Source organism: Archocentrus centrarchus, chromosome 3 (genome assembly GCF_007364275.1).
Source record: "Archocentrus centrarchus isolate MPI-CPG fArcCen1 chromosome 3, fArcCen1, whole genome shotgun sequence".
In the NCBI taxonomy this organism is placed as follows: domain Eukaryota; kingdom Metazoa; phylum Chordata; class Actinopteri; order Cichliformes; family Cichlidae; genus Archocentrus; species Archocentrus centrarchus.
Window position 1 is genome coordinate 20,577,853 of NC_044348.1, and position 17,016 is coordinate 20,594,868.

A 17,016-nucleotide genomic window follows, 5' to 3' on the forward strand; every position below is an offset into this window, starting at 1 on the left:
ACCAGGTCAAGGCCAGAATATGTGTACATGACTTGCGGGAACTTCATCACACTTTTTTTTGCATCTTTACATCTATATTCTAGAGAGCCTCACCTTGATTTGGTGGATATGATATAAAACTTTAAACTGGATCAGGTCATGTTTTACACAGACAGATGATTTGTGCTCTGTATCCAGCACACCCTCCCAAATTTCCTCTGAGAGCTTCTCTCCCAGATTACTGGGAAAAGAAAATATATGAAGACATATGGCATCATCCCTTCCACTGCACGATCTGTCTTGAAAAACATGTCCATAGGTATATCAATGGGTAGGCTAGGAAACTGAAGGAATCTACTGCTGACAAAACTGTTGATTCATATAAGCTCTATTTTACTGTATGATCAGCTCATATTTTTGTTTGTGTCGTTTTGTTCTTTGTGGTCTGAATGGCCCAGGTTACAACAAAATCTCAATTAAAATGTGCTTCAGTTATAAAATAAAATTTCAACCTAGTTCTTATTGAAGTGATTTCTAGATAAATTGGTATAAATACCAATTTCTATACCTCTGACATTTCTGCATCTGTATAGTGGTAATTGAGCACACTGACTACATATCATGCTGTTGAACTAGTAAATATATATTTTTGCTGCCTTTTTAAAACTTTTTTTTTTTACTTTTTTGCTTCATTTGATAGCTCACAGTGGAGGGGGGGGGGGGGGGGGGGGGGGGGCAGTAAATGGCCACAGGTCAGGATAAAAATCCAGCCACCTGCAATATTTTCTATTCATTCTCCACATCCAGTGAGACAATGAATTTTGTCCTCAAGAAGAAAATGCTGGTATTAATGGTATAATCTGATATTATAATTAGTGGGGATTATTAATTATTTGTTCCCTTGCTGGATTCGTAATTGCTATCATGACTATTGAGTCTTATGGTGGCGCTACAAGTGTGCGCACACACAGACACACAAATACATTTAAACAAACACAGACAGAACTTTTAAAATAAGTGGGAATCCCCCAACCTGCGTAGTCCAATCAGATTTTACTTGCTGAATATAGAAATAGAAAGAAAGTCAAGAAAGACAATTCAAATAAACTGACATTTTCCAAGTCAGTTTATTTGTATAACCCAAGATCACATGTAAAGGTCCAAAGGGCCTTTAGCACTATGAAGCCATTAAGACACTGTACACACCAGCAACACAAATATCTGGATTTTTTTTCCTGGAAGTATGTCCTCCTTGAGTTGTCTTTGCCCTGTTTCTTTCAGTCATTTTGTCTCTTAATTACCTCCCCTTAATTCCTCCTCCTTTCTCACTCTTTTTTGCCAGTCTGACCTCTCAACAGGTAGTTTTCGAAACAGTAAAGCATAGTGGGCTGCATGAAAACTGGAAAGAACTACTGAATTATCCATTACATAATCTCACAAATTCGACTAAGATTCTAATAATATGATAGTTGTGGTGTACAAAAAGTGTAAACAAATTCACTTTTCTGCAGAGATAAAATTGTCTCAGAAAAGAATACAAGGTGTGGAATTGCATGATATGACCAATCTGTGTGTGTGTGTGTGTGTGTGTGTGTGTGTGTGTGTGTGTGTGTGTGTGTGTGTGTGTGTGTGTGTGTGTGTGTGTGTGTGTGTGTGCGTGTGTGGGTGTGTGTTTGTGTGACAGCTAGTCAACCCGACATTCAACCTGGCAGCTAGCAGACAGGAACATGAAACAGGAAATTGCTTTTGGGACAGCCAATCAGAAAATGCTCTCTGTAAACAGGAAGAATCCATCACAGTAGTCCTGTCAGGTGTCAGTCATTTTCACAATGACCTGTTCTCATGCCTCAGTGAAAATGTCAGTCATCACTTAATCCCACCTCTGGAGAAGAGTACTTAGGATTGTATTAGGCTGTGCATGGCAAAACCCATTCCATTTTATTTGAAGTCTAGATTTGTTTTTGTTTTTTTTTTAAAACATGTGGGTGGTATATAATTGAAACATCTTTTTGTTTATTCCCAATTTGGGACCTGTTATACACATCTAGTTTTCTGTGTTTTTCGATACAGCTGAAAACATTTTCGAGATGGTGCATATTTTCACAGGCTCATTAGATAAATCATCAAGTTACCTCAATCTGTACTGCTGGACTTTTCTTTTTCTTTTAAGCCAACCAAGTACGGATGCTTACAGATGTTAAAACCAAATCAGAACAGTCAAGACAAAAGTGCTCAGTTCTTGCAGCCTCCATTTTCCAAAATGTTGGGTGCACTCACTACCACTCCTTCTTATCTTGCCCCTGCATTGCAGAGGGTGGGCTGACAGTGGTCCTTGAATGTTACACTGTCAGAGCCAAGCTGTGTGTATGCGTGTGTGCACTTGACTGTGTGTAATCTGTCAGAGCCTAGAGAAACAATCAACAGCTCATCTTGTCAGAGGGCCACTTAAGACCTGACAAACACACACATACGCACACACCAACACAGACACACACACACACACACACACACAAATGGTATCATGTGAATGCCATGGTTTGATGCACACTGGTGACTGGTGACAGCGCTAAACGCACAATTATTCTCCATTCCTTTTGTTTCCATCTAGTGCTATTGTCTCTGCCTCCTTCACTCCTCTTATTTATCTGTCGACCTATTCATTCATTTACTTTGCAACCAGTAGCACAATCACAAAGCATTTTCTACACATGGAAGACATCAGTTACAGTAAGAACAACAAGAAAAAAAATTAATGCTCTAAAAATGACCTTTTGGAATCTTATGACTTGGAAAATATCTCTAAGGATTAATATTCTAAAGTTTTATTGTTGTATTTAAACAAAATTACTTCAAAAAGTTACATATAAACATACCCTTAAGCACTGTAGAGGCCGTAATGCAAATGCAATTCTCTGTATTTGAATACTAAACTGTTTATGTAGCAGTGCAAACTACAAACAGCCACAGATGTTTAGAAACCTAAGTGGTACTCTTCTGAAAATAAGTGGAATAATGTCAAGTCCTTTTCAATTGAAAGTAATTGCTCTTTCTTCAAAAGAAAGAACAGTTACAATCTGGGAGCAATTTGGGCTGAATATGTATGTTCTGTTTCAACCATGTCGAAAAATTTGCAGTTTACTAATGTCAGTATCTAAGATTTTGCTCCCAGGCGCCTCTGTTGTTAATATTGACAGAGGCCAAATGACATTTTTACTTTCCCCTCTCTTGATTTTCCCAGCATTTACAGCCTGAAAATAGCGACAACTGTGCATGCCTAACCATTAGGCTCCTTCCACCTCTGCAAAAAACATATTGAAGCCTACAGTGGATATGTGTGTGATATTTTGAACAAACCAACTTGAGTTCCATCAGTGCTCCAAATTTAAAAAGCAGAGCGTTTTCTGGCACAGCAGAGTGCAAACCTTCAAACTCAACTACAAAAAATAAATAAATAAATAATGGGAGCAAAAACACAGCTATTTATCACCTTCCCTATGGGATTTGAATAAATCAGAAAAATCAACAGCACTCCTGTGCAGCTAATCAATCAGCAGTTGTATCTGTCCTCCCCAACAACATCATTAGTCCTCTTTTAATATTAAAAGACATTCTTGAAATACTCTTGTTAGAGAAAATTGCAGTGAAAACAACTGTTCTCTTTAATATAAGAAAGTCAGCTAACTGAACAATAAACTCTCCAGGCTGCTAATTCTTGGAAAGTAGCATCCAATGTCCTCACCTAATTTACACAACAGTGTCCACTTTGTTTTCAAGTACGTTTCATTCTTTCTCTCATTCCTCACAAAACACAAAAGATGACTATACTGCTAAAGCTTCAAATGTCGGTGGTGGTTGTGTGTGCCTCTGTTTTCATTATATATTTACCACTCAACACATGGTGCCTCAGTCGTGCTGATTTGTACAAAGACCCCTGCGTTATCCAACTCAGCATTGCAATCTGTGTGTGAGATGTGCCTTACCATATGCTTGGTGCTTCTGTCCCGCTGATTTCCAGGAAGTCATATTTGTCTTCTAATAAGAAGTCATTGAAGACAAGAGCTATGGTGTCCCCGGGCTCAGCAAGGATTGACCACGTACAGTCCAGGTTGTTGTCATACTCTGCTGGGTATCCAGGGCTGGTTATTGAACCTGCGGTGCCTCGTAACGTACCACCACATGCTCCCTCGGCTGGATAGAAAAAGAGGAAAGAGAATACTATTTATATTATTTCATATACTGATTCTATCGCTTAACTTCCTGGGCTTGTATTATTCATTTTATGCTATTAAAATTGTATATATATATATATATATATATATATATATATATATATATATATATATATATATATATATATAATTTCCAATTTCTCATGCACATTAGACTCAAATTGTTCTATAATTTATATTTGTACTATCCTATTATTAAGTGCTTATTTGTAAACACTTTATAGTGCAGTATTCTATTCTAACCTAAGCTGCTATATCAGTAAGTTTTTAACAGATTTAAAATCACAGTTTTAACACATAACTCTTTAATAACATATTAACAGATAAACACAATACACACAATTTGAACTTTAATAACTACAGTATTGTCATTTTCACATCATCACTATGATTTAGATCATCTGTTAATTTTCATTAACACCATCTACTCATTTGGCAAACCCTCAACTGAGCTATTCAACCATCTAGTCACTCTAATGGAAGAAATATGAACAGATCTGTTCTTGTCTGTAGACTAATGAACCATTAAAAGGGCTTTACTTAAGGATGTTGGGCACCATCTGGTTGATGCAGTAGTTTGTGATGTAATTTGAGGCAGACTAGTCTGTGCTTTGGAAGTAATCAATACACAGGGGCTCTCATCTTCTGGCTAATGACCCATATGTCAAATTTCTTCAATTCTCATGTTTTTTTTTCTGATGTTTTACTTTCATTGCAATAATTGGTGAACAGTTTTTTTTCCCCCTCAATAATAGCTCATTTCAGTTTAACTGAAAGCCTTTATTTATCCCCAATGGAGACACTGAAAAGTATATCAAAAAAGAAAGAAAGAGAAAATCTTGCCTCTGCAAAAAGGTGATGGGAAGTCCCACTGTGCTCCACTGCCAGGTGATACAATGCATGTGAGGATACTGTGTCCTTCCAGTACAAACCCTGACTCACAGCTGTATCGGATTTTATCCCCCATGTTGTACCGCGAGCCATGAATGACTCCATTTGGAATGAGACCAGGCGTGCCACACGTATGGCTCGGCAGCACTGAAACAAAGAGAAGAGCAGATTAAAAAAAAATAGTTCATTGCATCTAAAATATCCATAAATATAACTATTTGTCTGCTTTGAAAAAAAAAAAGGCAAAAACAACCAAGTTAATCAGTCAGCCAACCAAAGAAGATCCAAGAAGTTCTGGCTGTATTTTTTAATATTTTAATATTACAGTGAACTACAAACTTTTTGGCTTGTGACCACATAAAACAGATCAATCACAGGTCTATTAGTCAGTCGGGATGAAGGGGTAAACTATCCAGCACACCACAAGAAAAACCCTTTAAGAGTATTCAGCGTTTTGTTTTTATTTGTCTTAAGCAGTTAATTATCAAATATACTATATTTTACAGTCAAGCTAATTATCCACACAAAATGCCAGATACTGTATGTATGTTTGGTTTTCTAGGAAACCTAAAAAATATGTTAAAGTGACTGCGTGGTATTGAGATGTCTGGCAAGCATTTTGCCTCCAATGTGCATCTGTTGCTGCCCGTTCTTAGATGACACAGCTCTACAGTGGGAGAAGCTACAGGCAGCTCATGGTATAACTAGGCCAAAATCAACTATGACTGTAGCCAACACGCCTTAGCTTCACAGAAGGGGCAGCAACACAGTGGCTGTAGTTCAACCTGGACAAATTCCACTGTATCTAACCCTGGTGTATGCTGTGTGTTATGTGTATTTGTATAACTGGAGCATGTTAACTTGCTGGGTGTGTAATGTGTGTTTGTAATGTGCATCCAAATGTGTTTTATGTGTATCTGTCTATAGGCATGCACACTGCAGTGTGTTTATTTGTAAGGGGTATTCAGTAAGTCAATCTGTGTGTTTGTGTACACTGTTCCAGTTAAATGCTAGCATGGTAATTAGACAAAGCTTCACCATGAGACCATGTGAACTAGGACACAGAGAAAAGGGAAGGGATGGGGCTGAGAGGAAGACAAAAGGAGCAAGAAGAGGAGGAAAAAGAAAGAAAGCTGATGCAAGAGACAAAGAAGATGAAGTAGCAGAAAAATTAACTATAGAATGATGGAGAAGTGGGAAGTGGAAGGAGAGGGAAGGGATAGAGTAGGAAAAGGAGGCTGGAAAAAGGAGAGAAGGAGACTCCAGATACACAGAAAAACAGAGAGGTGAACTAATTCTAGTGGACTCTAAACATGTATAATTTACTCTAATTGACTCATTATTTGGATTGTATAAAGTCATGCATCAGAGACAAGTTACTCACACTCAGTTGACCATTCTGTCCTCTGCACAAACATGCACCCTGCTTTGTTTTAATATGGTGAGGCACAAAACCAAATCCAAAGCCCAAGCAAATTACTGACTCAGGCATAGGATGAAGGATTGAAAGAAGCAAAGGGGAAAAAACCAACAAAAACAAAGGGAATCATGTGTTCTAGCCAAATCATTAGTCACACTTAGGTGACCGAAGAGTCCTGTGTCTGCCAAGCTGTCACGTTTGAAAAACAAACCAACAAAAAAAAATACCTGCCTTGTGCACAAAGGGTTTCCCTCAGATAGACTGACGTATGAGGAAGACATGGAAGAATCAGAGAGTATTAAGGCTAAAATATTATTATTGTACATCTGCTTGGTGATTTGATATTTCATCAGTCATCAACTATCATGTCATCTTTAGTGCACAAGAATTGTATGCAGTTGAACTGTGCTTGGTATTAAAGGAACAGTTAGAAACTATAGGAGATCCACTTTTGAACATTTTTTTTTTCCATATTAAGCATTGCAATGATGCCTCAAGAAGATTACCATTTGTTTTTAGATCCAAATGATCATGGTCTGATAATGTTCTGCAAAATAAATGAAGCATGTTTCCAAAAATGCCAAACTCCTTTCTAAGTGTATATTGCAATGACAGTCTACAATAGAGTCAGACAACTCCCACCATAGTTCAGTTTTTTAATATATACATTATTTTTAAGTGTGATTTGGGAATCTATGTCAAGAGGTAAATTTCAGAGACATTTTCATTAAATCTATCCGCTTATAATGAATACCACCACCACACTGATAACAGATGTAGTACCTTGCTATGTGCCATCATTGGGTTGTTTAATGGGTCAGAAAAGTTTCCAATGCTGAAATGTAGTTCATTAAAGTCATTAAATAATTTACCAATAAAAGATAAAATGTTTCCCTTTAATTAAACAATAGTGTGTAATTTCAAAACCTTGGGACTTTCAGACTTGGTGCAGATGTTGCTGTATACTATGCCAGGCATTTGGTCACTTGGTTATGCCCTGCCTGCTTGAACCCTACTGTTCTGTGCTGGATTGTTTCAGGGGCATCTCTGTACAGCCTGCTGGTTGTACATACCATGGAGGGCCCTGTCCTTCCATGATGGTTCCTGTTCTTGCTCCTCTTCTCCTCGGGTTTCTGCTGCCTGAAGTATTTGCTAAGCACGTGATCAGCTGTGGCCATCTTCTCATGGATCTTTGTTGTTTCATCTTGGATAGTGGTTCTGACACTCACTATTCCTCTGTGTCCTTCCACTTAGTAGTAGTCTCAGGGTGCTGGATTTGGGGTGAAACCCTCTATTCGTGGTAAGGAGCTTTCTTGTCTTGATTTCAGTGGCTTCTATCTCTCTCCTTTGGCCAGCTTATTATCCCAGCAGGGTATCTGATGACCGGCGTGGCATAGATGTTGATTGCCTGGATCTTGTTCTTTCCACTCAGCTGACTCTGCAGGACTTGCCTTACTCTGCGGTTGCAGCTTTGCTAACAGCCTTTTCATGGTAGCCAGTCTCATTAATGATCTGGCTGAGGGGGTTCAGGGCTATGCAGAACAGCAGTGGCGACAGAGCATCTCCTTGCTAAATCCCGGCGACTTGAGCAGTTGGTTTGAAGTTGGCCTCTAGTGTTGTTTTCCACATCCTCACTGAATTCTTGATGAAGGCTCTTAGAGTCCTGATGATCTTGTACAGTCTTAGACATTCCAGGATCCACGTGTGAGGCATTGAGCCATAGGCTTTCTTGCAGTCAATCCAGGCAGTGCACAGGTTGGTCAGTCTCGAGTGACTGCTCTATTTAGCAGTAGCTGGTGTTTTGCTCTTCTGGCATTTCTGCCGATTCCTTTCTGAGCCATGTATTGAGCCATGTGTCTGTTCATCTTAGCTGCTATGATGCCTGACAGGAGCTTCCATGTTGTACTGAGGCTTGTAGTTAGATGGGACCGGTCCCTTCTGGGGATCCTTGGGGGATCAGGACAATCCGGCCTTTCGTCAGCCATTCCAGGTGCATCTTATTCATTAGAAGCTGGTTCGTTTGTGCTGCCAGGCACGCATGAAGCGCAGTTAGCCTGTGTTTTGTGTGTGTGTGTGTGTGTGTGTGTGTGTGTGTGTGTGTGTGTGTGTGAGAGTGACACCAGTATAGTTATTAATCAAACTATACTGGTTCTCCAGAAATGGTCTGTAAAAACAATTTCCTTGCGGAAAGCTCACAGGTAGGTGATAAAATGAAAGGTTAATCATTTGAAATTTAGAGGAACAAATAACTCGCCACCAACTAAACAGTCAGGACCATTTTGGGATATTTCACATTATTTACAATGTAAATCAAGTCTGCACTAAAAGCTGCGTGAGCAACATTTTGATTTGTTTGCCCTGTTTTTATTCAGACCTGTTTAGCTCTGACCTCGTGCCTGGGAAAGTTCAAATTAGACATTTGTAGTTGTATTCAGCAGCATAATCACATTGATTACTTAATATTAGATGGCTCCATGGTTCAAATTTGCAATTATCTGGAATTTTAGGTCATTTAGATTTATTTATTTATCATTCATTTATGGTGGACGTGTAGCAGTGTTTTAAAAGGTTGCATAATAAGCAATCAGGACACCACTAGAATTACCAACTTGCAGTTGTATGTCTCTGCCACACAGTCAAGTTGCAGTTTTCATCCAAAATTATATACTCTGCTAACAGTTGGTATGGAAATATCACCCAAATATTCAGTTCAATTACATTTTATTTATATTACACTAAATCACAACACCAGTTGCTGCCCTTGGCAACAGTGGGAAGGAACAACTCCCTTTTAACGGGAAGAAGCCTCCAGCAGAACCAGGGCCAGCAATCTGCCGCGACCAGTTGAGGGTGAGGGGAGGGAGACAGGACTGTGGAAGCGATCCAGAGATTGATACTGATTAAATACAGAGTAGTGCATAAACACATACAGTGAAAAGAGGTGAGTGAAGAAGAAGCACTCAGTGGATCACAGGAAGCCCCCAGCAGCCATGTTTTAAGCCTCATCTTTAAAGTAGAGAGGGTGTCTGTCTCCTGAATTAAGAGTGGGAGCTGGTTCCACAGAAGAGAGGTCTGAAAGCTGAAGACTCCCATTCTACTTCTAAGTATCCTAGGAACCACAACTAAGCCAACAGTCTGAGAGCAAACTGCTGAATTGGGGTGATATGGTACTATGAGGTCTTTAAGATAAGATGGGGCCTGATTATTCAAGCCCTTGTATGTGAAGAGAAGGATTTTAAATTCTATTGTGGATTCTGAACAGGAAGCCAATGAAGAGAAGCCAATATGAGAGAAATATATTCTCTCTTTCTAGTCCCTGTCAGTAGTCTTGCTCCAGCATTTGGATCAATTGAAGGCTTTTCAGAGAGTTTATAGGATGACCTGATAGTAATGAATTACAATAGTCCAGAAGTAATAAATGCATGAACTAGTTTTTCACTCTGAGACAGGATGGTTCTAATTTCATAGATACTGCGCTATGTAGGACTGCTTTTTGCAAAGCAGTCCTACATATTTAACATGTGTATTGATGGACATATCTTATCCATTATTTTTTTTATCCTGGTAAAAATAATAATTCCAAGATTTCTCAGTTTTAATGCCACCAAGAAGAAGTATCTGTTTAGAAACCTTGTTTCTAATATTTTTAGGGCTGATTACAATAACTTCAGTTTTATCAGAATTTAGAAGCAGGTCTTTATGTCTTTAAGACATTCCTGGTGTTTAATTAATTGGTGTGTCATCTGGCCTCATGGATAAAGTCTGCATAGCAGTGAAAACGTAGTCTGTGCCCAAGGTAAGCATGTATACTGTAAATAGAACTGGTCCTAGAATGGAACCCTGTTGAACTCCATAATTAACCTTAGATCATGAAGAAGACTTTTACTCTGTTTATACACCACTCTGAATTTAATCATTAGTTATTATTAAACTCTGGCTCTCTTCTACAGCATGTCTTTTGTCCTCTCTCCCTCCTCTCACCCCCAACCGATTGCGGCAGATGACTACCCCTTCCTGAGCCTGTTTCTGCTGGAGGTTTCTTCCTGTTAGTGATGGGAATTCCAGCTCTTTTCAGAGAGCCAGCTCTTTAGGTTTGGCTCTCAAAGAAGAGCCGGCTCTTTCGGCTTCCAAATGGCTCCTTAGATTTTAATTTTTTTTAAAAATGTAACATGAATTACTCATGTAAAAACATACATTAGGCCTATATTAAACATTTCTTTATATACTCAACATATAATAGAGTGCTCCAAATACAAATTATAAAACAAAAGATTGGAAATCAGAAAAAACAAGGGCCTTTGAGGAGTTGATCCTGTTTCTGCTGTGTGATGACCTGCACTGTTTTGATCTTCTAATTGCACTGAGGGATGAATAATTCGTATATGCCTGTGCAGGTTGTTTGTGGAGCCTGCTTGATATTAAATTTTAAATTTGCAGTCTACACTCTATCACATTAATCCTTTAACGCCAGGTAATCGCTGCTGAATCGCGCGTTTCCTGACCTTACTATCCGCGAACAGCTGATTAAGACGTAGGGTCTCACCGCAAAGTCAGCTGGTCAAAGGAACTTGATCAGCTGGCTTTTTACTGTAACTCCGCGACCATTCGTGCTATCGAATTCCTGAAAGCTCAGAAATTGCACTTCACAGTCATATAGTGGTATTACGGTATTTGTTGCTAGAAGTCCACAAACACGGCCCTTTTGAAGTATGCTGTGTCTCCTTCGACAAGTTTTTGGAGGTTTAAGGTTAAAATGTGTCCAGTCTTTACTACGTTTTCCGTCACTCATTTTCCTCACCGTTCCCACGTGTAGTCTCTATGTAACGCGCAACTTCCTTTAGTTCATTCCTGTCTCCGAGCAAATTTTGCAGGAGCCCCTCCCTCTCTGGTGTTTGTTTACTCACTGCGCGGTGTGTCTGTGGACCCTCCGCTCCCACTCAGTGTAGACGATCATTTGCTACAGTACCATTCATCTTAATCAATCACGTGCGGCTTCCACAAAAAAAAAAAAAAAAAAGAAATGAACAAAAAGAAAAAAGGAACAGCTCATTATCAGGAGCCGGCTCCCGTCGTTCACTTCAAAGACAGGCTCTTAGAGCCAGATCGTTCGCGACTGACCCATCACTACTTCCTGTTAAAAGGGAGTTTTTCCTTCCCACTCTCACCAAGTGCTTGCTCATAGGGGGTTGTTTTGATTGTTGGGTTTTCTCAGTAATTAGTGTATGGTCTTTACCTTACAATATAAATCGCCTTGAGGTGACTGTTGTGATTTGGCACTGTATGTTGATCAATTATTAACCCATTTACTAACAAGGACTTAGAAAAGAGAGACCTAATGTTTAATACACATTTACACATACACATTTAACTTTTGTATTCTCTGGTGCAGTTGAGAATACTATATTATTCTTTGTGATTTTTATTTTGCTCAAATTGGATTTTTTGCTGATTTTTGGTTTGTTTTTTGGTGGTTTGGGAGCAGACACAATGGGGATAGGATTTTGAGAGGATGACAAGAGGAGTGAAGCTGCTGAGAAACATATACGACTGCAACTCTGCTTCCTGGTCTGAGCAGGAAAGTGTGGGAGGGACAGGTGAAGAAGCCATTCTCCTAGTCAGTTAGCTAAAAGCGAAGCTAATAGCTGTGCTAAGGTAGTGAATCCCTAAAGACACTGAATGAGCGAATACTATAAATATAATTTACAGGTTATTAAGCAGGAAGTGTGCTTTGGATAAAACACCTGAAGATTTCAATTCAATTTTAAATTCAATTTTATTTATATAGTGCCAACTCCCTTTTAACAGGAAGAACCCTCTGGCAGAACCAGACTCAGGGAGGTGCAGTCACTGGGGCTGAGGTGAGAGACAGAACAAAAGGCACACTGTGGAAGAGAGCCAGAGATTTCATCATGATATAAATGGTTATCTAAAGGTTTTGTGATAGATTTAGCTATAGAAAACACCACTGTGCGTTACAATGTGGAAGTGATACACCAAGTGAGAGCGCCACCCAAAGATCAATTAGAATATATACTACTGCACTCCCACTCTTGTTCTAGGGAGTGTTTTAAAGATCATAAATATACAGTACAAGGAAAGCAACAAAGCTCTAGGGCAGCCAAAAGAACATGACTTCCGGCTGACTTCCCAGCTATAAACTTGATTGTTAGATTGGATTCCACTCCATGTGGTGATTGGGATGAATTACATTGTACCAATCATCAATAGAGAAACTTGCTACCTATGTGCATATCTCTGTTTACAAAGTAACAATGAGGGGAAACAAATCTTTTAATGTACAGTACCAGTCAAAAGCTTGAACACACTCAGTGTACTGTAGATCATTAAAATTAAAGTTGAAGACTTGGTTTAAGATTAGAATGAGGCTAGATTCAAGTTATAGAAAGGGTCAGGGTAATCATGAGATAAGTAATCTCCTCTAAAGTCATGGAAACACAACTGTGTGCATGTGTATATGCTTGTTTGTGTTTCTACTGAAAGTGACTGATCGCGCTCCTCTGTTGTGCTTGTCCCTTCCAGCCTTTTTACAGCCTTAGGGCAGGTCAGTCTGTTACTATAGCAACTCTTAGCCAGGGCAACACTTTAGTATTGATATAAAGGTGATGTGAAACAAATGATGAGAGTGAGGCTAAGACGTGCAAAATGGGTGAATGAAAAAAAAGAATGGATAGAGGAAGGAAGGGAATGGTTTAGGAGGGGAAAGACAAGTTATGTTAAAATGGAAAGAACAAATGAAGGGTGATGGAAGTAAGCACTGACAGCCAGAAGGAATGAGGAAGTGAGGGAGAAAGGAAGTGGTGGGTGAGCGAGGTGTTGATAAAGCCTTTTGGTAAATCATTAATACATTTGTTGTGTGTGTTAGCGGGTTGGTGGTGTGTGTCTTTTGTCTCATTTCAGGGGTTGGCAAGCTGGTGTCTCTTCAAGGACTGGGTGGAGCAGGGGGCAGAGGCACACAGATCCTGCACACCTGCAGCGAGTTCCCAGCTATCAGCTCAGTATTTAGGACTGCGCCAGAGCCTCCTACCTTCACCAGAGTGTCTGTGTACATCTGCGGTACTAACCTTCTGTCACCTGCTGAATGATGAGTGTCTGTTAGGTTGTCCTCTTTCGGGTGTATCTCTCGTGTTCAAGTTTTTTGTGCTCGTGGCAGATTATGGACGCCTGTCATCGCCCTTTTGGATTACCTGGCCCCCCCCCGAACAGCTCCACCATGCTCTCCCCACGTAAGCTTTCCCTCATATAGCCATCTCTCCCTCTGTGTAGTGCTCCTGCCTTAAAACTATTTGTCAGTCCTCAGACTGGCTCCCCCACCCATAGCACCCTTGCCCGTTACCTGAGTCTGGGTATAGCAGTGGAAGTTTCCTCAGGGCATCTCTTGGTTATGTTTGTTCTCTGTTTTGAAAGAATAAACCTTTTTGTTTATTGCCTTTACTTTGTCTGCGTTTGGGTCCACCTTAGCTCGACACCAAGCCATAATAAAATTATTATCATTGTCTTGAAGAATTCTTGTACATAGATATTTGTATCCTATTTTCTGTTTCATCCTTTCTAATTTGTTATTGTTCCTTCTGTGTGAATTATAGATTCCCAGAGTGCTCCACCAATAATTTCTGTTTCTCTATTACTGCCACACAAGCAAAACACAATTCTTCTATAGTTGGATACTAATTACTTATACTGTAAATAGGAATGAATATTGATAATATTTCATTGATTATCAAGTATGCTTATGGTCCAGTTCTTTATGTATTCCCTTCATTGTGTCTGATTAATTTTCTATGTGAAAAAGCAAGGTCTACATAGATTTTCAGTGTCGACTCAATTATTCTAAGATATCTGAGTCAGACAGAAACAGAGTTGAAAAAAAGGTTACATTTGAAACAGGTTTGTAATTTGGTGCCACTTTTTTGTAATTCACAGCTTTTAGAAAAAAATCAGCAATGATAAAAGAAAAAAATGATTAGCCTAGAGGGATACAGTTGCGATGGAAATGTATGCCTGTAAGTGTATGCCTTGGAAAGTCTTGAAATGATTGGCACTGGAACCTGTTCTCAGATTGCATCTCTAACTGTAACCTCCTTACTCCACACAGAACAGTGTGAGGCTTTGGAAGAGGTACGAACAAACACCCAGAGAAAACACTTGGTAAAGAAATGGCCTCTCTCTATATACATTGTTGTTAAGTTAGAACTATATCTATAAAGAAAACTTTGTGTCTTCATCAGATTTCAGGCCTAAAACTGCTGCTGACAGGAAATTAAAGAACCTAAGAAAGGTCCTCTGCACTACCTTTATATTGTTCTCTTCCAGAGTATATGACATATAATAGCAAACCATACATTGAAAATAGCAAAGCAAATGGCTCCTAGAGTTGGTTGTTATGAATGCCCTACAGCAGTTGCTTCTAGTATGTATCTATCTTTATACACTGCTCAAAAATAAATAAATAAATAAACAATCACCTTTAAAATCGAGTATACCATCAAGTCAATTAAATTTCTGGGATATTGATCTGGTCACTTAAGAAGCAGATCAATAAAAAATGTTGTTAAACAATTTCAGCTGCTTTGGTGTCAATGGACCCTACAGAGGTTGCACAAGTAGTCCAACTCCTCGAGGATGGCACATGGATACCAGAAGATTACCAGAAGGTTTGCTGTGTGTCCCAGCACAATCTCAAGAGCATGGAGGAGATTCCAGGAGACAGGCAATTATTGTAGGAGAGCTGGACAGGGCCATTGAAGGCCCTTAACCCATCAGCAGGACTGGTATTCGCTTCTTTGTGCAAGGAGGAACAGGATGAGGGTGGCCTGACGGTCTGCCATCCTCTAGTGGGCCCTGCGCTCACTGCCCAGCACCATAGAGCCCAAATAAAATACCACAGAATACCAGAATTGGCAGGTCCACCACTGGCATTGTGTGAGTTTCCCAGATGAGAGCAGATTCACCCTGAGCACATGTGACAGAAGTGAAAGGGCCTGGAAAAGCCATGGAGAAAGTTATGCTGCCTGTAACATCAGTATTGGAATGAAATCCTTGGACCCATTGTCAGACCCTATGGGGATGCAGTGGATCCTGGGTTCCTCCCGGTGCACAACAATGTGTGAGAGTATGAAGGAATTGATAACACTGACTGGCCCCATGCTCACATGACCTAAATCCAATAGAACACCTCAGATGTTTCAGTTCATCTGATGCTGCCAGGTTGCACCGCAGACTGTCCAGGACACTGGATACTGTCTGCCATCTCATTAGGAGCATGCCCCAACATTGTCAGGCATGCATACAAGCATGTGGGGGGGCCATACAAAGTACCGAGTACCATTTTGAGTTTTAGCAAAATGCACTAGCCTGCCACAGTCACGTTGATTTTTGGGGTGTCTTTGAATTCAGCCCTCTGTAGGTTGATCATTTTCATTTTCATCAAATGATGTGGCATCATTTCATTTCTAACACATTACCCATTCCATGTCAGTATAGATATCCAACGTGACCCCACCCCCCCCCCATTAAGATCTGATGCATTTTTAAAGTGTTCCTTTAATGTTTTGAGCAGAATAGACAGAGACATAGCCAGATAGGGAGATAGAGAAAGAGATAATCAAATCAAATCAAATCAAATCAAAGCAAATCAATAAACAGGCTGATGGAAGCAATTACAGAATAGGTTACTTTCATTAAAATGTCACTCACAGCAGCTAAATTGTTATAACAACATTTATTGTGAGAAAACAAAACAAAGCCAAAAGAAAAATGGCAAATAAATAAAACACCGAGTGTAAAAAATTCAGTACAGTACAAAAATGAAAAGTAACACTACACAGAATGATGCCAATTGATCAAAATGCCTTTGGTTTGATGCTGTTTGTGAACTGTTTATGAACTTTTTATGAACACGAGGAATAAGAGTGGAAAATGACCCATACATCTCTGAGAAAACAAAAAAACTGGAGTGAAATATATTTGTATCCGGAGCATGTAACTTGCCACAAGCCAATGTTGGAACAGATGTTTTGTCAAATCCAGCTCCTCATACCTGGCAAAAATCACTAATTTCTTGTTTGGTTTCCAGGGGGCTGTAAAGTTATAACCAAGCGGAACCAGAACAAATGTCAGACTGTGTGCACATTATGCCAAACAGGGATTTGGACAGATGTTAACATTTGAAATATGTCTGGGAAAATTCAACTTTCAGAGAGATTAAAACTTTGGCAGACTACTTAACTTTTTTTTTAATGAAAGGATTTTTTTAGACTTCGGTTCAGTTAAAGTCAAAATTCAGGTCAGTTTTATATTTGAATCCAAAATACACCCACAACCTTGGTCACAGTTCTGTCATTCTCCCACCCAAAGCCTTGTAAGTTAACTTTAGCGAACAAACTATTCAGTCCAATAAGTTACATTCTAAAGAAACTGACATTTTCTATAGTTAGAAGCAACTGGCTCATTTCTTTCCAAGGTAGGGTTTGCCCAATT

At 39.4% G+C, this 17,016-nt stretch overlaps 1 protein-coding gene across 1 annotated transcript in view; it reads right to left on the minus strand.

The window, feature by feature from the left end:
- The window catches only part of LOC115773049 (CUB and sushi domain-containing protein 1), a 454,304-nt gene that overhangs the window by 202,328 nt on the left and 234,960 nt on the right, over nt 1-17,016 (minus strand). Inside the window, exons 4-5 of the mRNA XM_030719557.1 lie at nt 5,052-5,246; nt 3,960-4,167 (exon numbers count right to left, since the gene is read on the minus strand). Of these exons, the coding sequence (XP_030575417.1) occupies nt 3,960-4,167; nt 5,052-5,246 (403 nt within the window). The remainder of the gene's footprint in view (nt 1-3,959; nt 4,168-5,051; nt 5,247-17,016) is intronic.